General features: G+C 37.8%; 1 protein-coding gene across 16 annotated transcripts in view; it reads right to left on the bottom strand.

Annotated features, from left to right (window-relative positions):
- The window catches only part of ATRX (ATRX chromatin remodeler), a 249,515-nt gene that overhangs the window by 191,068 nt on the left and 34,082 nt on the right, over positions 1–24,365 (bottom strand). For 9 of the 16 annotated variants that reach the window (XM_033406895.2, XM_033406891.2, XM_033406896.2 and 6 more), the window contains 2 exons: positions 12,479–12,509; positions 5,364–5,476 (listed from right to left, as the gene is read on the bottom strand). In XM_033406895.2, coding sequence (XP_033262786.1) covers positions 5,364–5,476; positions 12,479–12,509 — 144 coding nt within the window. The remainder of the gene's footprint in view (positions 1–5,363; positions 5,477–12,478; positions 12,510–24,365) is intronic. The other 7 variants (XM_004280438.4, XM_033406900.2, XM_004280437.4 and 4 more) reach the window with 1 other exon arrangement.

The raw sequence follows: 24,365 nt of genomic DNA on the forward strand, positions 1-24,365 counted from the left end.
CTGTATTTTCCAATATTGTGTTCTTCAGTTCTGACTGTTTCTTTTTTATATTTTCTCTTTGTTGAAGTTCTCACTGTGTTCCTCCATTCTTCTACCTAGTTTGGTAAGCATCTGTATGACCATTTCTTTGAATTCTTTATCAGGTAAATTACTTATCTCCATTTCATTAAGATTTTTTTCTGCAGTTTTACCTTGTTCTTTCACTTGGAACATATTCCTCTGTCCCCATTTTGTTTGACTTTGTGTTTCTTTCTATACATCAGGCAAAACAGGTACCTCTCCCGGTCTTGAAGGCATAACCTCAGTTAAGAGCATCCCCTGTGTAGTCTGTGTGTGCCAGGCAGCTTTGGCAAGCCGGCTGGAGCCTAATAAGTCATGAGCCAGGGGGTCCTGGGGCACTGTATACTCAGGCTGCCTTGGTAGGACGCCTATAGCTTGTGTGGGCCAGAGGTATGCTGAGGTGGCCTTGGAAGGCCAGCTAGAGAACGTGGACTATGTTCCCACTTGTGCTATCAAGGTAAAGGAGGAACACAAAAAATGGTGCTCTCTAGCACCTTCAACATTGGAGATAGTTCCAGCAGTTCCCTGCCCATTTAGCAGACACTCTAGGGTTAGTAAGTGGATTTCCTTCATGTACAGTCTAGATCTCCTTTAAACCACTGTTTTTTCTCTGTGCCCCAGGGGAGGCAGGTCTGTACACAGGCCCCTTAGTGATATCCCTCGCCACGGCAGTACACCACACTGAAGTGGGGCTCCCATCAATACTCTCTCTCTGTGTCTCCTACCAATCTCTATGTGGTCCTTGTATCATTTGTTGTGGAGAAGCTGTTTAATCAGACCTCAGTTCTTCTGCAAGAGGCATCACTCTTTACGTAGCTGTAAATTCGGTGTGTCTGTGGGGAGGGGTGAGATCAGGGTCTTCCTACACCACCACCTTGGACCAAATGCTGAGTTTTATGCTGGTTCAACCTTAGTCGCAAGAAGGCTATCAGAAGTAGTGGGGTTGCAAGCTCAAACAGCATATCCAGAAGGACAGAGCTATCCAAGTCTTAAATTCCACTGATGGAGCTAACTGGCACCTTTCCTAAGGAAAAAAGGCTTAACAATTGGGAATTCAGCCATTAATACTTCTTTCTTCCATGGGTTGACCCTACTCCAATTTGTGTCTGCTTTGTGTCACTGTTCAGTTTCCTCACATCATTGTGTTCAGTATTTTGGCCAGAATTAATAATTGGTATCTGTGAGAGATATCTGTTTATCCATAAAGAGCTACTCTGCCACTACCAGAAGCAGAACTCCCCAACTAACTACTGAATATAGAACTGTGACACTATGATTTCATTCTAAAGACAAAAGGAACTTAAAACAAATATTTAACACTAGTTAGGTTTCTTTATTGTGATGATTTGGTTTGCAAATTTGAAACCACGTGGATACAATGAAGACTGATAAACTGAGTACATAAACTGAGGATAATGGGAGCCATCTTTCTGTTGCAGTAAGAAGTTAAAATACAAAAAGAGGAAGACTAGAATGATGTCTGTAGTCCAAAGTAAAATTAAAAGTATCAATATCAGTGCATGAAAACATAACACATATACTGGCTTTCTCTGCTAAAGGGCCTGGAAGCAGACATCCTGGCGGCAATGAGCACATCATACACCCAGATATTGCTTTCTAAATACCATATCCCTCTAAAAGGAATCAGAACTCCTTGGAGAAATAACTGATTCCATGGCTGGGGAAGGGACAGTGCAAAGTAAATAATGAACATCTTGTGAGAGCAGAAAGTAAGAAAGTGCTCAAGGTTGATGAAGACTTGTGAAAAGGTCTGCAGGAGCCATACAAAAGGGGTTCCCACTAGCCAATACTGGTACAATTTGGATATTAAAATAATGACAGTAAGAAAATGTTCATGGAAAAAGAAAAAAATTAGTATATACTAATATAAACAAATGAATACAGAGCATAGAAATGTAAACTTCTCCCTTATAGTAATATGCCAACTAAAACATAGGAGGAATGATAGATCAGAACATCATGATTTTGAACCCATCATAGTAACATATAATTGAGCCACAAGAATCGTGAATGGATGTGGTGTAGGCAGAATTTCTAGGAATGGTCCCCAAGATTTCATGATCCCGAATCTTCAGAACCTGTGAACGTGAGGAAATAACACTCCCATGGTTTTGCTATGTAAAATGGCACAGTTGACCTTAAAAATGGGAGCTCACTGGGAAGTGGTGAGAATGAGGGGGTCTAGTCTAATCACATGAGACCTTTAAAGTAGAAAAATGACTCCAGCTCGTGCAGAAGGTGCAGAGAAGCAAAAGGATAAGTCAGAGAAATTCAAAGCATGAGGAAGACACATGTTTTTGATGTCTTTGTAGATGGCGGGGGCCATGTGAGAGGAAATTAAGGAGCTGAGAGGATCCTGGCCAATAGTCAGCAAGAAATGGGGACCTCAGGCCTACAACCACAATGAACTGAATTCTGCCAACAACCTGAATGAGCATGGAAATGGATTTTTCCACAGAGTCTCCAGAAAGGAACATAGTCTTACTGTCACTTTGACTTAGACCTTGTGATTCCCTTAGCAGAGCTCATCAAAATCCACCTAGACTCCAAACCTACAGAACTATGAGATAATAAATTTGGGTTGGGACTTCCCTGGTGGTGCAGTGGTTAAGAATCCACCTGCCAATGTGGAGGATGCAGGTTTGATCCCTGTTCCAGGAAGACCCCACATGCTGCAGAGCAACTAAGCCCACGTGCCACAACTACTCAACCTGCGCTCTAGAGTCCGCAAGCCACAACAACTGAGCCCACATGCCACAACTAGTGAAGTCCGCACACCTAGAGTCCTAGAGTCCGTGCTCCGCAACAAGGGAAGCCACTGCAATGAGAAGCCTGCACACCACAACGAAGAGTAGACCCCGCTTGCCACAACTGGAGAAAGCCCACGTGGAGCAACGAAGACCCAATGCAGCCATAAATAAATAAATAATCCGGGTTGTTTTAAGATGCCAAGTTTGTGGTAATTTGCAGTAAGAAACCATAAAAGCTCACTTCTGATGATGAAAAGAATACCTAAGGGGGCTTCCCTGGTGGCGCAGTGGTTGAGGGTCTGCCTGCCGATGCAGGGGACACGGGTTTGTGCCCCGGTCTGGGAGGATCCCACATGCCGCGGAGTGGCTGGGCCTGTGAGCCATGGCCGCTGAGCCTGCGCATCCGGAGCCTGTGCTCCGCAACGGGAGAGGCCACAGCAGTGAGAGGCCTGCGTGCCGCAAAAAAAAAAAAAAAAAAAAAAAAAAAAAAAAAAAAAAAACCTAAGTTAATTTCAAAGTAATCTTCAACAAATTAGTTACAAAGGAATAAATCATACCTTTACAGTGGCTTAACCCAGAAAAACAACCATAACCAAGTAACCTAAGTTAACATCACCAATAAACGGGGAGATTACATCACGTACCTTGTGATATGATGCATGGACAAGAACATAATGCCACTTACATGGCAATCCTGCCAAAAATTAAAAATCCCAATCTAATTATAACTAATCAGACAAATCCACATTGAGGGACAACCACCAAAATAATATATCTGTACATTTGATAAATGTTATGGTTCCAGCTTGTTTCAGATATGAAAAGGCTAAAGACCAAATAACTATTTACAATGTGGCATCTTCAACTGGATCCTGGACTTGCGGGGCGAGAAGTTACCTATGAAAACACTGTTGGGGCAATTTATGAATTAAGACTACGGACTGTGGATTAGATAAAAGTACATATTTCATTTTATTCACCTATTTATCCCTCCCATTGTTATTTGTAACTTCCTGTATTTTGGTGTCACCATTTCGAATTATTTTCCTTCTCATTTAAGAAAACCCTTTACTATTTCCTCTAGTGTCGGTGTGCTGACATCAAGTTCTCACTTTTTATCTTTACTCCACCTTCACTTTTCAAAGATGTTTTCACTGAGAAAACTTTGACTCTGGCAATTATTTTCATTTCTCACTTTAAATAAATCATTTCTTCATCATCCAGCTTCTAAAATTCCTGTCGTCAAATGAGCTATCAGTGTTACTGTTGTTCAGAACATTCAACATTCAAAAAGCAAAGACATTTTTCCTCTGGCTGCTCCTAAGATTGTTCTCTTTGTTTTCGTTCTTTAGGAGTTTAATTATGATATTCATAGTTGTAGTTTTCTATTTATCCTGCGTGGGGTTCATAGTGTTTCATGAATCTACAGCTTGATGTCTTTCTTCACTTTTATAAAATGCTCAGCGAGGGACTTCTCTGGTGGTCTGGTGGTAAAGAACCCGCCTTACAATGCAGGGGATGCAGGTTCGATCCCTGGTCAGGGAGCTAAGATCCCACATGCCATGGGGCAACTAAGCCTGTGCGCCACAACTACTGAGCTTGTGCACCTCAACAAGAGAGCCTGCGCACCTCAACAAGAGAGCCTGCATGCTGCAAACTACAGAGCCCTGGAGTCTGCGCGCCACAACTAGAGAAGAGAAAATCCTCACGCCACAGCTAGAAAGAAGCCTGAGCACCACAATGAAAGAGACGGCACACCACAACTAAGTCCCGACACAGCCAAAAATAAATAAAATAAATAAATAAATAAATCTTTAAACAAAAAAAAGAAAATGCTCAGTGAATATCTCATCAAATTCAGCTTCTGACCCATTCTCTCTTTTCTCCTTCTGGTACTCTAATTACACATATGGCTGAACTTTTCACTGTGATCTACCACTCTTCACCCTTTTTGTACATATTGTGTTTGTGTGCAAGTACGTGTGTGTGCGTGTGTGCGTGTGTGCGTGTGTGTGTGTGTGTGTGTGTATTCACCTCTTATATATGTGGCTACCCTTAAAAACCTCAAAACAAATGATGGTAATCATCATATATGATACAAGATACTTTTAAAAAGGAAAAATGGAGGTAGAGAGGAGATGTTGTTTTTTATTAAAAACAAATTTATGTACCAAATCTACTCAAAGAAGTTATCAAACAATATAAAAATGTAACTCGTAATACATGCATAACTTCTAGGATAATATATTTCTGTACTATTCCTACAACTTCTAATACTATTTTAAACAGATAACCTCATCACCCACCTCTATAAAGCATTTCTATTACACACAAAACCCTAAGTATATGCTTCTCTAAGCACCTATAACCATAAAACCTTATACTTTTTACTTATCTGAATTAAAATCTCAAGTATCAGATATTATCTAACTACTAGATACACAGGGGCTATTAAAGACTTTAATAACTGCACCTGCTCAAAAATAAATGGAAAATAGACTAGAAGATGTTACACATCCTTTTTCAATTTACCTGTGCTTTGGTTCATCACAAGTCTTGGAGGAGAACTTGTTTCTTCAGATTCTTCTGATGAGTGTGCCAGAAAGTCATGAAGCTTCTGCACCAATGTATTCAACTTGCTTTCACTGTCAAAATAAAAATTTTAAGAATATCCTAACTTACCAGGTCATATATTAAATTAAATATAAAGTTTAACAAACTGAAAATATATCTACACTGTAAGTGGTCTGAAAGAATGCATACTTAAAATAAGAATTAAAGAAAATGAATTTTCTTTATTTCACTGAGGATATGAAAACATGAGTAACAAAATCTACCTGTACACTTATCTACAATCAAAGTATAATTCAAGGACTGTGATAAACCATAATGGAAAAGAATATGAAAAAGAATGTATATATATGCATATATGTATACCTGAATCACTTTGCTGTACACCTGAAACTAACACATTGTTAATCAACGATGCTCCAATACAAAATTAATTTTTTTTAAAAAAGTATAATTCAAGGACTGTGATAAACCATAATAGAAAAGAATACGAAAAAGAATGCATCTATATACATATATGTATAACTGAATCACTTTGCTATACAACAGAAATTAACACAACACTGTAAAATAACTATACTTAAATAAAATAAATTAAAACATTAAAAAGTACTATTCAAGGAAAATGCTGGTAGTATGAGATTTTGCTTTACATCATTTAAAATAATAATCCAGTAATGTATCAAATATATTTCCTGAGCACTTAGTCTCTGGAAGCCTTCAGTAGTTCTTTTGTTTATTATTCTATTTTCTGCTTAGAACAGAATAAATGTATAAATGACCAACACTAAGATGAATAGAACAGGACCTAGAAGAGCTCACAGATTCCCATGGAAATATTTATATAACTAAATTATCACAGCATATCCTATTAAGTTATGTAATAAGTGTATCTGTAATCCAACAAACAGGGTTATAAAAAGTTAAAATTTAGGGCTTCCCTGGTGGCGCAGTGGTTGAGAGTCCGCCTGCCAATGCAGGAGACACGGGTTTGTGCCCCAGTCCAGGAAGATCCCACATGCCACGGAGCGGCTGGGCCCATGAGCCATGGCCGCTGAGCCTGCGCATCTGGAGCCTGTGCTCTGCAACAGGAGAGGCCACAACAGTGAGAGGCCCATGTACCGCAAAAAAAAAAAAACTTAAAAGTTTAAAATGCAGAAAATAAACATATACCCCATTTCTAATAAAAGATTTCCTAAACTGAAAAGCAAGAAAGAAAACAGATAAAACTTATTTCATTGGAATTCAAAACTTCTGTGTATGAAAAGATACCATCAAGAAAGTGAAGAGACAACCCACATAGCTGATGACAACTATTTTCAAATCATATATCTGAAAAAGCATTAATAATCCTTTTATAGGGCTTCCCTGATGGCACAGTGGTTGAGAGTCCGCCTGCCGATGCAGGGGACACGGGTTCGTGCCCCGGTCCGGGAAGATCCCACTTGCCGCAGAGCAGCTGGGCCCGTGAGCCACGGCCGCTGAGCCTGCGCGTCCGGAGCCTGTGCTCCGCAACGGGAGAAGCCACAACAGTGAGAGGCCCGTGTACCGCAAAAAAATAAAAAAAAATAAAAAATAATAAAATAATCCTTTTATAAAATATATACCCTTTTAATAATGTAAAAAATTCTTACAATTAAACAGTAAAACGGCAAATCCAATTTGAAATGGGTTTTAAACAACTTAGATATACAATAACTCAACAACAAAACACCAAACAACCCAACTGAAAAACGGGCAGAAGACCTAAATAGACATTTCTCTAAAGAAGACATACAGATGGCCAGCAGGCACATGAAAAGATGCTCAACATCGCTAATTATTAGAGAAATGTAAATCAAAACTACAATGCAGTACCACCTCATACCAGTCAGCATGGCCACCATTAAAAAGTCTACAAATAACAAATGATGGAGAGGGTGTGGAGAAAAGGGAACCCTCCTACACTGTTGGTAGGAATATAAGTTGGTGTAGCCACTGTGGAAAACAGTATGGAGGTTCCTCAGAAAGCCAAAACAGAATTACCATATGATCCAGCAATCCTACTCTTGGGCATATATCCAGACAAAACAATAATTCAAAAAGATACATGCACCCCTATGTTCATAGCAGCACTATTCAGAATAGCCAAAACATGGAAACAACCTAAATGTCCACTGACAGATGAATGGATAAAGAAGATGTGGTACATATATACAATGAAATACTACTTAGCCATAAAAAGAACAAAATCATGCCATTTGCAGCAACACGCATGCAACTATAGATCACCATACTAAGTGAAGTAACTCAGGAAGAGAAAGACAAATACCACATGATATCACATATGTGGAATCTAAAATATGACATAAATGAACCTATGTATGAAACAAAAACAGAATCATAGACATAGAGAGCAGACTGGTGGTTGTCAAGGGGGAGGGGGTTGGGGGAGGGATAGCATGGGAGGTTGGGGGTAGCAGATGTAAGATTTTATATATAGAATGAATAAATAACAAGGTCCTACTATATAGCACAGAGAACTATATTCAATATCCTATGACAGACCATAATGGAAAAGAATATTTTTAAAAAAGAATGTATATATATTTATAACTGAATCACTTTGCTGTGCAGCAGAAATCAACACAACTTTGTAAGTCAACTATACCTCGATAAAAAACAGAAGTTAGATATACAATTCTAAGAATATACACAAATAGGAAGCACATGAAAAAATGCTCAAGATTATTAATCATTAGAGCAAAATATAAATCAAAACCACAATGAGATACTATTTTACACTCTTTAGAATGGATATGATAATAATTTTTTAAAAAATAAGGGTTGGCAAGGATGGAAAGAAATTGGAACTTACGTACGCTGCTGGTGGGAATGTAAAATGGGAGTCAGTATGAAAAACATTTTAGTAGTAATTCAAAAAGTTAAACACAGAGTTACCAAATAACCCAGCAATTCGACTCCTAGATATATACCCAAGAGAATGAAAACATATGCCCACACTCAAAAAACTAAACACAAAAGTTCATAGCAGCAATATTCATAACAGCCAAAAAGTGAAAAGTACCCAAATATCCATCAACTGATGAAGAGACAATGGGATATTATACCCCAATTAAAAGGAATGAAATATTCATCTATACTAAGCACGGATGAACATTGTAAACTTTGTGCTAAACAATGCAGACACAGGGCTTCCCTGGTGGCACAGTGGTTGAGAGTCCGCCTGCCGATGCAGGGGACAGGGGTTCGTGCCCCGGTCCAGGAAGATCCCACATGCCGCAAAGCAGCTGGGCCCGTGAGCCATGGCCACTGAGCCTGTGCGTCTGGAGCCTGTACTCCGCAACGGGAGAGGCCACAACAGTGAGAGGCTTGCATACTGAAAAAAAAAAATGCAGACACAAATTCCTACATATTGGATGATTCCATTTATATACGTAAAATGTCCAAGTAGGCAAATCCACAGAGGCAGAAAGTAGATTAGTGGGTGCCAGGGGATAAAGGAAGGGGGAAATTGGGTGGTATAAGTTATCTTTTGGGGGCAATAAAAATATTCTAGAATTAGAAAGTGGTGACAATTGTACAATATTGTGAATTTAGTAAAAACTTTAAAAACTAAATTATATACTAAAATGGTTTAAATGGTTAATTTTATTTTATGTGAATTTCACCTCAACGGAAAATGCAAAATAGAGAAAGGAATTCAAGAATGTATGTAAGTAGGGCTTCCCTGGTGACGCAGTGTTTGACAGTCCGCCTGCCGATGCAGGGGACACGGGTTGGTGCCCCGGTCCGGGAAGATTCCACATGCCGCGGAGCGGATGGGCCCGTGAGCCATGGCCACTGAGCCTGCGCATCCGGAGCCTGTGCTCCGCAACGGGAGAGGCCACAATGAGAGGCCCGTGTACCGCAAAAAAAAAAAAAAAAAAGAATGTATGTAAGTAATAAAACTTTACATAAGAAATAAAACTTCTGCATGCAACCTCCAAAAAAATAACCAAAATTTAATAGGCAAACTCATCTGAAAATAAAGAGAGAAAGATTCTTATTATACTAAATAATACTGGGAATTCCCTGGCAGTCAAGTGGTTAGGACTCCATGCTTCCACTGCAGAGGACACGGGTTTGACCCCTGGTGGGCGAACTAAGATCCTGCATGCCATGTGGCATGGCCAAAAAATAATAACAATACTAAATTCCCAGTAGATAAATGAATAAAAGACAAAAAATTTTTTAAAAAGGGAATATAACTGTGTAACCAAAAAAAATGGGAGAAAAAGCACACCGACCTCACTAATCATCAAAAGAATGCACATTAAAACATTAGGGGCTTCCCTGGTGGCACAGTGGTTGAGAGTCCGCCTGCTGATGCAGGGGACACGGGTTCGTGCCCCAGTCCGGGAAGATCCCACATGCCGCGGAGCGGCTAGGCCCCTGAGCCATGGCCACTGAGCCTGTACGTCCGGAGCCTGTGCTCCGCAAAGGGAGAGGCCACAACAGTGAGAGGCCCGCATACCGCAAAAAAAAAAAAAAAAAAAAAAATTAGGAAACAGGTAACATCTCAGTCAGGCCTTCATGGGCCAGATACCACCCTGATTCAAGCAGGGTGCTGGGCTCCAAACCCAGTGGCCCCTCTGTACCATTTTTCTACGTTTGGTTAGGAAGATCCCAAGATATTTAGTGAACGAAAAAGAAATGAAATTAACAGGCATACTGCAACTAGACATTGTGTGTGGGATTTTGGTTGTTTTGGTGGAGAGGGTTGTTTTAAATAATCTTAAAACAAACTTGACTCTAGAATATAGGTACCAAGAGGGTATGGTTTCTACTTTTTGCCATAACCTTCCTTTGGAAATGAACCAGATGTACAAAAAAATTATCATCAAGTCACTCAGTATCCTTAATTTTCAATTAGAGAATGGAACCAGAGGAAAAGACGCTACATGTCAACCAATGGCACACAATATTCCTGGTAACCAAAATCTAAAAATAAGAATGGACGATGTCATTCTACATCTTGTTTCATCAACAGATTACCAAACAGCAAAAGCGCTGTACTTTAGAAATGAAAGAGCACAGCAAACCAGCATAATGATTATTGCACTCATTCCTAGAATTCACAGCAATCCAACCACAAAGCCAGCTATCACATGAATTCATACTGTAGCTGAACAAGGTCAAGACTATGGATAAATCAATGCAGCCCATTAATAGTACCTCAATATGAAAAAATTAAAACAAGAGGATACAATCAGAATTTTTTTGTTCTCTGAAGGACAGCATTCTTAGGAATGAACATATTTGTGTAATATTATATATTATGAGACCAGCTATAAGTCCAATGGTGAAAAAAAATTGATACTTAAAAAATTTGCCCACTCATTTGAAAAATCTTCTCTAAGGGCAGATGTGATATTTGGAAATAGCCAAATGTCATTTAGAGTCAAGTATGGTGAATAATGAAAGATTATCAGGTGCATTAAAAATAGTTTTTGCCAAAATTCAAAGTATTCCTGAAGACTTAATTTCTTGCATGTCTTCTAAATTGGTTACAAAAGGAGAGTTCTTGAAGTATCCTCAGGAATGACATCATCATTGGTTTCAGTATGGCCTCAAAGGGTGACTATTTAGAAGGGAAATATTCATTCATTTATAAAAGCTCTGATGTCAGCTTTTAAAATCTGCCTCATTTCTAGAGTCATACATTGGAGATGGTCCTTGGAATTAAGTCTTATTTGTGGAAATGATATTTTAAACACACCAAATAAACTGTTTGAAAGACAACACTTATCAACCCTTTTGTAAATTGAAGGATCTTTTCCTAAGGCAAAACTGCACACATTAACTTATCAGTTTTATAATTGTGAACTATTCTAAGTTATTTTTATTAAATCCAGACGTGGCTGTCACTCTCTTCCTCCTCCACCAAAATGTGACGTTTACTCCACCAGTACTATACATTACTTAATTCTAGGTTCTAGGTACAAGTCCTTAAAATGATCCTTAAGATTAGTTAAAAATCTTGATTGAAGAAGAATCTGATCAGCCTTCATACTCACAAACACACAATTACAACATGGGCTTGATGTAAATGACCAATGACATCTAATCTACCTATCTTCAAGAGAACCAAAAAAATTCTAAATTCCTAATGTAAGCTAACCATATCATAAATGACTGGATTTCAGACAAGTTTTAAGTACTAATGTCAGTGTTTTTAACTATGGGCCATTTTCTTCACCCTGAATGTTTTACAACATTTCTTCCATGAGAAATGTGGAGTTCTAAAAATTACTAGTGTTTCACCTCTTTTGCATTATTTGGAGAAGTATATGTGTAAAGGAGCTAGCCTTTTTTAAATTAAACTTTTCATTTTGAGATAATCGTAGATTCACATGCAGTTGTAAGAAAGATCCTGTGTATGCATTACCCAGTCTTCCACAATGGTAACATCCTAAACTATTTTTCGGGAATTCCCTGGTTGGCCAGTGGTTAGGACACAGCGCTTTCACTACTGTGGGCGCAAGTTCAATCCCTGTTTGGGGAACTAATATCCCACGAGCCTCACGGCATGGCCAAACAAAAACAAAACAAAAACTATTTTTCATTTTCCCCCATTCATCTACCTGCTCACACAGATGGGTGGCTGTCTTCTAGCAATGGACCATATAGAGTCTCTAAAATTTGGACATATGTTCATGAGTATACTGACCAAAAATGGTCTTTTTTACAAACAAATCATTGGTAATTAACTTTACATTTTTGTTCACTTAACAACTGTTTAAAATAGCATATTATAATCCAAACTGGAAAAGAAGAGTAAACTTATCTTTGTCCACAGATGACATCTTACATGTACAAAATCTTAAAGATACCACAAAAAATTCTTAACAGTTAATACACAAATTCAGTAAAGTTGGTGGATACAAAATTCACACGCAAAAATCAGCTGCATTTTTCCAAACTAACAATGAACAATCCAAAAAGGAAATTAAAAAAAACAATGCCATTTACAATAGCATCAAGAAGAATTAAGTATTTAAGAATAAATTTAACCAAGGAATTGAAAGACTTACGGAAAGCCGCAAAACAGGAAAACTTTCACTGCTGAAAGAAATTAAAGACACAAATAAATATTGTTAAGATGACAATACTACCCAAAGTGATCTAGAGATTCAACTCCTATCAAAATTCCAACAGTTTTTTTCACAGACACAGTAAATTCCATCCTAAAATTCATGATGAATCTCAAGGAATCTTGAACAGCCAAAACAGTTGTGAAATACAACAAAATTAAAGAACTCACAATTCCTGACTTCAAAACTAACTGCAAAAGCAACAAGGATTTACTGTATAACACAGAGAACTACATTCAATATCATGTAATAACCTATAATGGAAAATAATCTGAATATATATATATATATATATATAAACTGAACTACCTTCCTGTAAACCTGAAACTAACACAATATGGTAAATCAACTATACTTAAATTAAAAAAACAAAACTAACTGCAGAGCTAAAATAATCAAAACAGTATGGTACTGGCAAAAGGACAATCATATAGAACAATGGAATAGAGAACCCAGAAATAAAGCCTTGCATATATGTGGTCAACTGATTTTCAAGAAGGGTATCAACAACATTCAATGGGAAAACGACAGTCTTTTCAACATGGGGTGTTGGAAAAAATGAATAACCAAATGCAAAAGAATAAAGTGGATGCCTGCTTCACACCACATACAAAAATTAACTCAAAATGCATCAAAGACCTAAAAATAGTAGCTAAAACTATGAAACTCTTTAAAGAAAATAGAGGGGGAATCTTCATGACATTGGATTTCGTCATGCTTTCTTGAATATGATACCAAAAGCACAGACAACAACAAAAAATAAACTGGATTTCATCAAAATGAAAAACTTTTGTGCATCAAAGGTCACTATCAAGAGAAGAAAAGACAATCCACAAAATGGGAGAAAGTATTTCTGAATCATATATCTGAAATGGTATTGATAACCAGAAAACATAAAGAAATCCTATAACTCAACTCCAAAAAAACCAAACAACCAAATACAAAAATGGGCAAAGGCACAGCAATCAGATAAGAAAAAGAAATAAAAGGTATCTGAATTGTAAGAGAAGAGGTAAAATTGTGAATATATGCAGATGACATGATACCCTATACAAATATTCCTAAAGAGGCCACAAAAAAACTATTAGAACTAATAAATGACTTGAGCAAGGTAGAAAGATACAAGATTAATATACAGATAGCTATTGCATTTCTGGGGACTTCCATGGTGGTCCAGTGGCTAAGACTCTGTGCTCCCAATGCAGGGGGCCCTGGTTCGATCACTGGTCAGGGAACTAGATCCCACATGCCACAACTAAAAAGATCCCGCATGCCGCAACTAAAGATCCTGCATGCCACAACGAAGATCTCGCACACAGCAATGAAGATCCCATGTGCTGCAACTAAGACCCAATGCAGCCAAATAAACAAATAATTTTTTTAAAAAAAAGAAAAAAGAAATCTGTTGCACTTCTTTACACTAACAATGAAATATCAGAAAGAGAAAGTAAAAAAAATCCGATTTAAAATAGCATCCAAGGAGTTCCCAAGCGATCCAGTGGTTAGGACTCAGTGCTTTCACTGCCATGGCCTGGGTTCAATCGTTGTTCTGAAACTAAGATCCTGCAAACTGAACGGTGCAGCCAAAGAAATAAACAAAACTTAAAATTAAGATAATTTTTAAAAATAAATAATATGATACAACAGCACACAAAAAAATAAAATACCTAGGAAAAAAACCTAGGAGGTGAAAGACCTATACCCTGAGAACTATAAAACATGGAAAAAGGAAACTGAGAACTAGGAAAAAGGAAACTGAAGTTGACTCAAAGAAATGGAAAGATATTCCATGCTCTTGGTTTGGAAAAATAAATATTGGTAAAACGGCCATACTATCCAAAGCAATCTACAGATTTAATACGATCCTTATAAAATTACCCATGACATTCTTCACAGGACTAGACCACATAATCCTAAAAGTAACAGGGAACCACAAAAGACCTGGAATTGCCAAAGCAATCCTAAGGGAAAAGAACAAAGCTGGAGGCATAACTCTCCCAAATTTCAAACAATACTATAAAGCTACAGTAATAAAAACAGTGTGGTATTGGCACAAAAACAGACATACAGATCAATGTGACACAATAGAGAGCCCAGAAATAAACCCACACACCTAGGGTCAATCAACCTTCAACAAAGGAGGCAAGAATATACAATGGGGAAAAGACAGTCTCTTCAACAGTTGTGTTGGGAAAGCTGGACAACCTCATGTAAATCAATGAAGTTAGAACATTCCCTCGTACCATATACAACAAAAAAACGTAAAATAAAGACCTAAACATGAGACATGACACCATAAAACTCCTAGAAGAGAGCATAGGTAAAACATTCTCTGACATAAATCATACCAATGTTTTCTTAGGTCAGTCTGCCAAGGCAATAGAAATAAAAACAAAAGTAATAAAATGGGACCTAATCAAACTTAAAACCTTTTACACAACAAAGGAAACCATGAACAAAGTAAAAAGAAAACCTACGGACTCAGAAAAAATATGTGCATGTGATGCGACCAACAAGGGATTAATGTCAAAAACATATAAACAGCTCATACAACTCAATAGAAAAAAAACAAAAACAACCCAATCAAAAAATGAGCAGAAGACCTACACAAACATTTCTCCAAAAAACAAATGGACAACAGGCACATGAAAAGATGCTCAACGTTGCTAATTATTAGAGAAAAGCAAATCAAAACTACAATGAGGTATCACCTCACACCAGTCAGAATGGCCATCAGCAAAAGTCTACAAATAGTAAATGCTGGAGAGGATGTGGAGAAAAAGGAACTTTCCTATACTGATGGTGCGAATGTAAACCGGTGCAGCCACTATAAAAAACAGTATGGAGGTTCCTTCAAAAATGAAAACTACAGTTACCATACAATCCAGAAATCCCACTCCTGGGCATATATCTAGAAAAGACAAAAACTCTAATTCAAAAACATACATGCAGCACAATGTTCATAAAAGGACGATTTACAATAGCCAAGACATGGAAGCAACCTAATTGTCCATCAACAGATGAATGGATAAAGAACATGTGGTATATATACACAATGGTATATTACTCAGCCATAAAAAAGGAATGAAATAATGCCATTTGCAGCAACATGGATGGAGCTACAGATTATCATACGGAGACAGAAAAAGGCTAATATTATATAATACTATGTGTGAAATCTAAAAAATAATACAATGAATCTAAATATAAAATAGAAACAAACTCACAGACATAGAAAACAAACTTATGGTTACCAAAGGGTAATGGGGAGGGATAAATTAGGAGTATGGGATTATGAGATACATACCACTATATATAAAACAAACAACAAGGATTTACTGTATAGCACAGGGAACAATACTGAATATCTTGTAATAACCTATAATGGAAAAGAATCTGAAAAATAATACACATATACATACACATGTACACATATGGGGTTGGCCAAAGAGTTCGTTCTGTTTTTTGCATAAGATGGCTCTAGTAGCACTGTCATCTTTAACTTCATTCGAAACAATTTTGTTAGACTGTATTGTGACAGCTGTCATATCAGCATGCATTTTAAAAAAGACTTACTAAAATTAGTGAATTTTTGTGTAGCCATTTTAATATCGAACATGGATTAAAAAAGCAACATTTTTTGCATAATATGCTTTATTATTTCAAGAAAGGTAAAAATGCAACTGAAATGCACAAAAAGATATGTTCCGTGTATGGAGAAGGTGCTGTGACTGAAAAAATGTGTCAAAAGTGATTTACGAAGTTTCGTGCTAGAGATTTCTTGCTGGATGATGCTCCACGATCGGGTAGGCCAGTTGAAGTTGATAGCAATCAAGACACTAATTGAGAACAATCAACATTATACCACGTGGGAGATAGGCAACATACTCAAAATGTCCAAATCAAGCGCTGAAAATCATTTGCACCAGCTTGGTTATGTGAATTGCTTTCATGTTTGGGTTCCACATAACTTAAGCAAAAAAAACCTTCTTGATGGTGTTTCCACATGCGATTCTCTACTTAAACGTAATGAAAATGTTCCATCTTTAAAACAAATTGTGACAGGCGATGAAAAGTAGATACTGTACAACAATGTGGAACAGAAGAGGTTGTGGGGCAAGCGAAATGAACCACCACTAGCCATACCAAAGGTCAGTCTTCAGCCGAAGAAGGTGATGTGTATATGGTGGGATTGGAAGGGAGTCCTCTATTATGACCTCCTTCCAGAAAACCAAACGATTAATTCCAACAAGTTCTGCTCCCAATTAGACCAACTGAAAGTGGCACTCGACGAAAAGCACCCAGAATTAGTCAACAGCAAACGCATAATCTTCCATCAGGATAACGCAAGCCAGCATGTTTCTTTGATGACCAGGCAAAAACTGTTACAGTTTGGTTGGGAAGTTCTGATTCATCTGCTGCATTCACCGGATATTGAATCTTCAGATTTCCATTTATTTCGGTCTTTACAAAATCCTCTTAATGGAAATAATTTCAGTTCCCTGGAAGACTGTAAAAGGCACGTGGAACAGTTCTTTGCTCAAAAAGATTAAAAGTTTTGGGAAGATGGAATTATGAAGTTGCCTGAAAAATGGCAGACGGTAGTGGAACAAAACGGTGACTACGTTGTTCAATACAGTTCTCGGTGAAAATGAAAAATGTGTCTTTTATTTTTACTTAAAAACTGAAGGAACATTTTGGGCAACCCATTATATACACACATATATATGTGTATGTATATATATGTATGTATATGTAAAACGGAATCACTTTTCTGTACACCTGAAAGTAGCACAATATTTTAAATCAACATACTTCAATAAAAAATAAAAATATGCAGCTAAACAAAAAAAAATTTAATGGGCAAAGGACTTGAATAGACATTTCTCCAAAGAAGACATACAGATATCCAATAAACACACAAAAGGATGTTCTACATCACTAGTCATTAGGGAAATACAAATTAGAACCATAATGAGATAACACTTCACACCCGTTAAGAGGCTATTAACCCCCACCCACACAAAAAAAAAGAGTAAAGAAAATAACAAGTGTTGGTGAGGATGTGGAGAAACTGGAACCCTGAGTGTGATGCTGTTAGGAATATAAAATGGCGCACCCACTGTGGAAAAACAGTATAGCAGTACCTCAAAAAGATAAACATAGAACTGCCATATGATCCAGTAATTCTACTTCTAAGTATATACCAAAAGAAATGAAAGCTGGGACACAAACAGATACTTATACATCAATGTTCATAACAGCATTATTCACAAGTGGCAAAAAGGGAAAACAACCAATACATCCATCAACAACAGATGAAAGGATAAGTAAAATTTAATATACTGGGTGGGCCAAAAAGTGCCTTCGGTTTTTTAAGGAAAAATAAAAGACATATTTTTCATTTTCACCAAGAACTTTATTGAACAACGTAGTCACCATTTTGTTCCACTACCTTCTGACATTTTTCAGGCAACCTTATAATTCCATCTTCCTAAAACTTTTTATCTTTTTGAGCAAAGAACTGTTCCACGTGCCTTTTACAGTCTTCCAGAGAACTGAATTTTTTTCCATTAAGAGAATTTTGTAAAGATCGAAATAAATGGAAATCCGAAGGTGCAATATCTGGTGAATGCAGCAGATGAATCAGAACTTCCCAACCAAGCTGTAACAGTTTTTGTCTGGTAATCAAAGAAACATGCTGGCTTGCGTTATCCTGATGGAAGATTATGCGTTTTCTGTTGACTAATTCTGGACACTTTTTGTCGAGTGCCGCTTTCAGTTGGTCTAACTGGAAGCAGAACTTGTTGGAATTAATTGTTTGGTTTTCCGGAAGGAGCTCATAATACAGGACTCTCTTCCAATCCCACCATATACACAACATCACCTTCTTTGGATGAAGACTGACCTTTGATGTGGTTGGTGGTGGTTCATTTCGCTTGCCCCGCAATCTCTTCCGTTCCACATTACTATACAGTATCTACTTTTCATGGTCTGTCACAATTTGTTTTAAAAATGGAACATTTTTGTTACATTTAAGTAGAGAATCGCACGTGGAAACAGTCAAGGTTTTTTTTTTTGCTTAAGTTATGTAGAATCCAAACGTGAAAGCAATTCACATAACCAAGCTGGTGCAAATGATTTTCAATGCTTGATTTGGACATTTTGAGTATGTCGGCTATCTCCCATGTGGTGAAACGTTGATTGTTCTCAATTAATATCTCGATTTGATCGCTGTCAACTTCAACTGGACTACCTGACCGGGGAGCATCATCCAGCAAGAAATCTCTAGCACGAAACTTCGTAAATCACTTTTGACACATTTTTTCAGTCACAGCACCTTCTCCATACACGGAACGTATCTTTTTGTGCATTTCAGTTGCATTTTTACCTTTCTTGAAATAATAAAGCATATTATGCAAAAAATGCTTTTTTTAATCCATATTCAATATTAAAATGGCTACCAAAAAATTCACCAATTTTGATATCCTTTTTTGAATGCATGCTAACATGACAGCTGTCACAATACAATCTAATAAAATTGTTTCGAATGAAGTTAAAGACAACTAAGTGCTACTAGAGCCATCTTATGGAAAAAACTGAACAAATCTTTGGGCCAACCCAATACACATGGTATAAAAGGAATGATATTAGCTAAAAAAGAATGAAATTCTGATACATGCTACACCACAGATGAACTTTGAAAACATTATACTAGCTAAAATAAACCAGGCACAACAGAAGGAGAAACATTGTATAATTCCACTTAGATGAGGGTCCTAGAGTAGTCAAATGCACAGAGACAGAAAGCACAATAGAGGGCTGGAGGGGGGAGGGAATGCAGAGTTATTGTTTAATGGGTACAGAGTTTCTGTTTTGGAGATGATGAAAAAGATCTGGAAATGGAGAGTGTGGACGGTTACAAAGGACTGCCAATGTAGTTAATGCCACTGAACTGTACCCTTAAAAATGATTAAAAGAGTAAATTTTTAAAAGATATTTGATATATCAGGCAAATATTAAAAGAAAGCTCGTGCTGTATGTGGCCACTAAAGCTATGAATGAAGACATGTACAAACTGCAGTACTGTTTGTACTAGAGAAAATTTGAAAATAACCTAATTATCCATAAAAAACAGGATAGACAGATTATACATTCACATGATGGATGACCATATATGAATTAAATGAATGAACTAGAGCCATATGTATCAATATAGATACATCAGAAAATAGTTCAAATGGAACTTAAGCTTTAGCTACAATATTCTAATAACTTAAAGTCTGAAGGAAATGTAATTAATTTTAACTAGCATATTATTTTAATAATAAAGCAACTTAGTTTGCAGGAAGTACCTGAGGAGTCCTGAGCGGAGCTAGTTTGCACCTCCTGGCTCAGGAGAATGGGGGTCAGGGGTTAGAAGGGGTAAGGCAAAGCACCCCTCCCAGGACCAAGTGCCCTGCTTCCCACACAAGACACTGTTCCCAAGGCCAACCATGGCTACCTTTCAGCAGCTAATAGGAAAATGGCTTTGATGAATATATGAAGGAAGAGTAAAGACTTTGAGGAATACATGAAGGCAAGAGGAGTGGGATTGGCACTGTGAAAAATGGATGCAATGGCCAAGCCAGACTGTGTCATCACTTCTGACAGCAAATCTCTCACCATAAAAACTGAAAGCACCTTGAAAACACAGTTTTCTTGAAAACTGGAAGAGAAGTTTGAAGAAACTACAGCTGTTGGTAGAAAAACTCAGATTGTCTTCAACTGACAATGCATTATGAACAATGTAACCTGTACTAGGATTATGAAAAGGTATCATAAAAATTGCAACATCACTTTAGAGAGGAACTAGCTTGTTAAACAATCTCAGTTCAATGGGCAAATCTTCACAATACTTCTTTTTTTCATTACTGTATTCTATTATCTCTATCACACATAATTTGCATGCAACTATTTCCAAGCATTGACTTAATTAGGATCATCCCAACATAGAAAATCCTAAAGGTGCCACCAAAAAACACTACTAGAGCTCATTAATTTGGTGAAGATGTTGGATACAAAATCAATATACAGTAATCTGTTGCATTTCATAAAATAACAATGAACTATCAGAAAAGGAGATTAAGAAAACAATCCCATTTACCATCACATAACAAAGAATAAAACACCTAGAAATAAATCTCACTAAGGAGGTAAAAAACCTATACTCAGAAAACTGTAAGACACTGATGAAAGAAAATGAACATGACAACAAGCAGATGGAAAGATATACCATGTTCATGGGTTGGAAGAATTAATATTGTTAAAATGACCATACTACCCAAGACAATCTAGAGAGCCAATGAAATCCCTACCAAAATACCAATGGCATTTTTCACAGAACTAGAACAAATAATTCTAAAATTTGTATGTAAATACAAAAGACCCGGAATAGCCAAAGCAATCTTCAGAAAGAAGAACAGAGCTGGAGGTATCACACTCCCTGACTTAAAACTATACTACAAAGCTACAGCAATCAAAACATTATGGTAACAGCACAGAAACAGACACATTGATCAGTGGAATAGAATAAAGAGCCCAGAAGTAAACCCATGCACTTATGATCAATTAACCTATCACAAAAGAGACAAGAATATACAATGGAAAAAAGAGAGTCTCTTCAGTAAGTGGTGCAAGAAAACTGGACAGCTACATGTAAAAGAACAGAATCAGAACATATTCTCACAACATATACAAAAAAAACGTAAAATGGATTAAAAACCTAAATATAACAGTGGAAAACATAAAACTCCTAGAAGACAGAAGATTCTTTGACATAAATCATAGCAATTTTTTTTGGATCTGTCTCTTAAGGCAAAGGAAACAAAAGCAAAAATAAACAAATCGTACCTAATTAAACTTAAAAGCTTTTGCACAACAAAGGAAACCATCAAAAAAATGAAAAGACAACTTACAGAATGGGAGAAAATATTTTCAAATGATATGACTGATAAGGGGTAAATATCCAAAATATATAAACAGCTCATATAACTCAATATTAGAAAAAAACCAAAAAAGATAAAAAATGGGTAGGAAACCTGAATAGCCATTTTTCCAAAGATATACAGATGACAAACAGGAACATGAAAAGATGCTCAACATAACTAGTCACCAGAGAAATGCAAATCAAAACCACAGTGAGGGACCTCCCTGGTGGCGCAGTGGTTAAGAATCTGCCTGCCAATGCAAAGGACACGGGTTCAATCCCTGGTCTGGGAAGATCCCACGTGCTATGGAGCAGCTAAGCCTGACAGCCACAACTACTGAGCCTGCACTCTAGAGCACATGAGCCACAACTACTGAGCCCACAAGCCACAACTACTGAAACACACGTGTTTAGAGTCCGTGCTCTGCAACAAGAGAAGCCACGACAATCAGAAGCCCATGCACCGCAATGAAGAGTAGCCCCCACTTGCCGCAACTAGAGAAAGCCCACATGCAGCAGCGAAGACCCAACGCAGCCACAAATAAATAATTTTTTTTTAAAAAAACCCACAGTGAGATGTCACCTCGTACCTGTAGAATGGCTATCATGAAAACATCTACAAATAACCCATGTTGGAGAGGATGCAGAAGAAAGGGGACCCTAGTACACTGTTGGTGGGAATGTAAATTGGTGTAGCCACTATAAAAAGCAGTATGGAGATCCCGCAGAAAACTAAATGTAGAACTGCCATATCATCCAGCAATTCCAATCCTGGGTATATATCCAAAGAAAACAAAAACACGAATTTGAAAGGATACATGTACCCCAGTGTTCAGAGCAGTATTACTTACAATAGCCAAGATACGGAAGCAACCGAATTTCCATAAACAGATGAGTGGATAAGGAAGATGTGGTATATATACACAATGGAATACTACTCAGCCATAAAAAATGAAGATTTTGCCATGTGCAAAAACATGGATGGACCTGGAGGGTATTATGCTTAGTGAAATAACTCAGAGAAAGACAAACACTTCATGTTGTCACTTATATGTAGAATCCAAAAAATAAAATGAATGAATGCAACAAAACAGAAACAGTTTCACAGACATAGAGAACAAATTAGTAGTTACCAGAGGGAAAGGGGAGGAGCAAAATAGGAATAGGGGATTAAGAAGTAGAAACTACTATACATAAAATAATTAAGCTACAAGGGTATATTGTACAGCACAAGGAATACAGCCAATATTTTATAATAACTTTAAATGGAGTATAACCTACAAAAATATTGGATTATTATGTTGTACACCTGACATTAATATTGTAAATCAACTATACTTCAATTAAAACATTAGAATCAGAGATCAGATCAAGATGGCAGAGGAGTAGAATGTGGAGCTCACCTTCTCCCACAAATACATCAAAAAAAAACCCATCTACCTGTGGAACAATTCTCACAAAACATCTACCAAACACTGGCAGAAGGCCTCAGACTTCCAAAAAGGCAAGAAAATCTCCATGTAACTGGGTAGGGCAAAAGAAGAAAGCAGAAAAGAAGAGAGAAAGGAATCGGGACAGGACCTGTGCCCCTGGGAGGGAACTGTGAAAGAGGAAAGGTCTCTGAAGACTAGGAAGCTCCCTCACTGGTGGGGAGATCAGACAGGACAAAGGGCGAGATTCAGAGCCTCGAAGAAGAACACAGCAACTGGTTTACAGAGGGCAAAGCAAAGAGAGACCTGCACAGACAGTGCTGCCCAGCACTCCCCAGTCTGAGATGCTCATCCACTGGGGAAGGTGGGGACTGGGCGCTGAACCTCGGGATTTGGAGGTCAGACACAGAGGAGAGGACTGGGGTTGGCTGCATGGAGACAGCCTGAAGGGGCTAGGGTGTGGTGTGGAAGGTCTGGGCCCACCAGAGAGGCAAGGCGACATTGTTGGGGGGCATGCCTCCATAGGAGCATCCTTCTCCACACACACTCTCAGGCACTGCCTACATGAGCTGTGGGGGCGGGCATGAGCTGCCGCTGCCATCTCAGACTCCAGAGGCGGGCACAGACCACTGCCACTGCTGAGGGTCCCGCGACTGGGAACCAACTACTGCCCCCGCCTTACTTGGAGCGTGCACAAGCCACGCACCTGCACACCCCCTATCAAGGGGATAATGGCCAGCAAACACTGAGGAAAGAGACTGCAAGGATCCAAATCAAAAACAGCCCTCATGCCAAAAATCATTAAACCCATATGACCTATGCAGGAATGCTCCCGCATATAAATAGGGCTCCAAGACTACAGGATATAATTGTTTCTCCTAAACTCACAGAATAAGATAAACATAAGCAAAGTGAAGAAGCAGAGGAACCACTCCCAGTTAAAAAACCAAGAGAATTCCCCCGAAGAAACAAACAATGAAACAGACCTTTTCCGTCTAACAGACACCGACTTCAAAGAGGAGGTAATGAAAATACTGAAGGAATTAAGAAAGGTTATTGGCAGAAATGCAGATTATTGTAAAAAGGAACTAGAAACTATAAGGAGGAGACAAGAAAAATTAGAAAATTCATTTGCCAAGACGAAAGCCGATCTAAAGGCAATGAAAAGCAGAATGAATAATGCAGAAAAAAGAATAAGCGATCTGGAAGATAGAATAATGGAATTTACTGAAGCAAAACAGCAGACAGAAAACCAAATGAAAAATAAAAGAAAGCAGTATGAGACCTAGGGGATAATACATAGCATCCCAATCTACTAATAGGGATTCCAGAAGGAGAAGAAAGAGAAAAGGGAACTGAAAATGTATTTGAATAAATTACAGCTGAAAAGTTCCCAAGCCTAAAGAAGGAAAAACATATCCAGATACAG

This window comes from Orcinus orca, chromosome X (genome assembly GCF_937001465.1).
Source record: "Orcinus orca chromosome X, mOrcOrc1.1, whole genome shotgun sequence".
NCBI lineage: Eukaryota > Metazoa > Chordata > Mammalia > Artiodactyla > Delphinidae > Orcinus > Orcinus orca.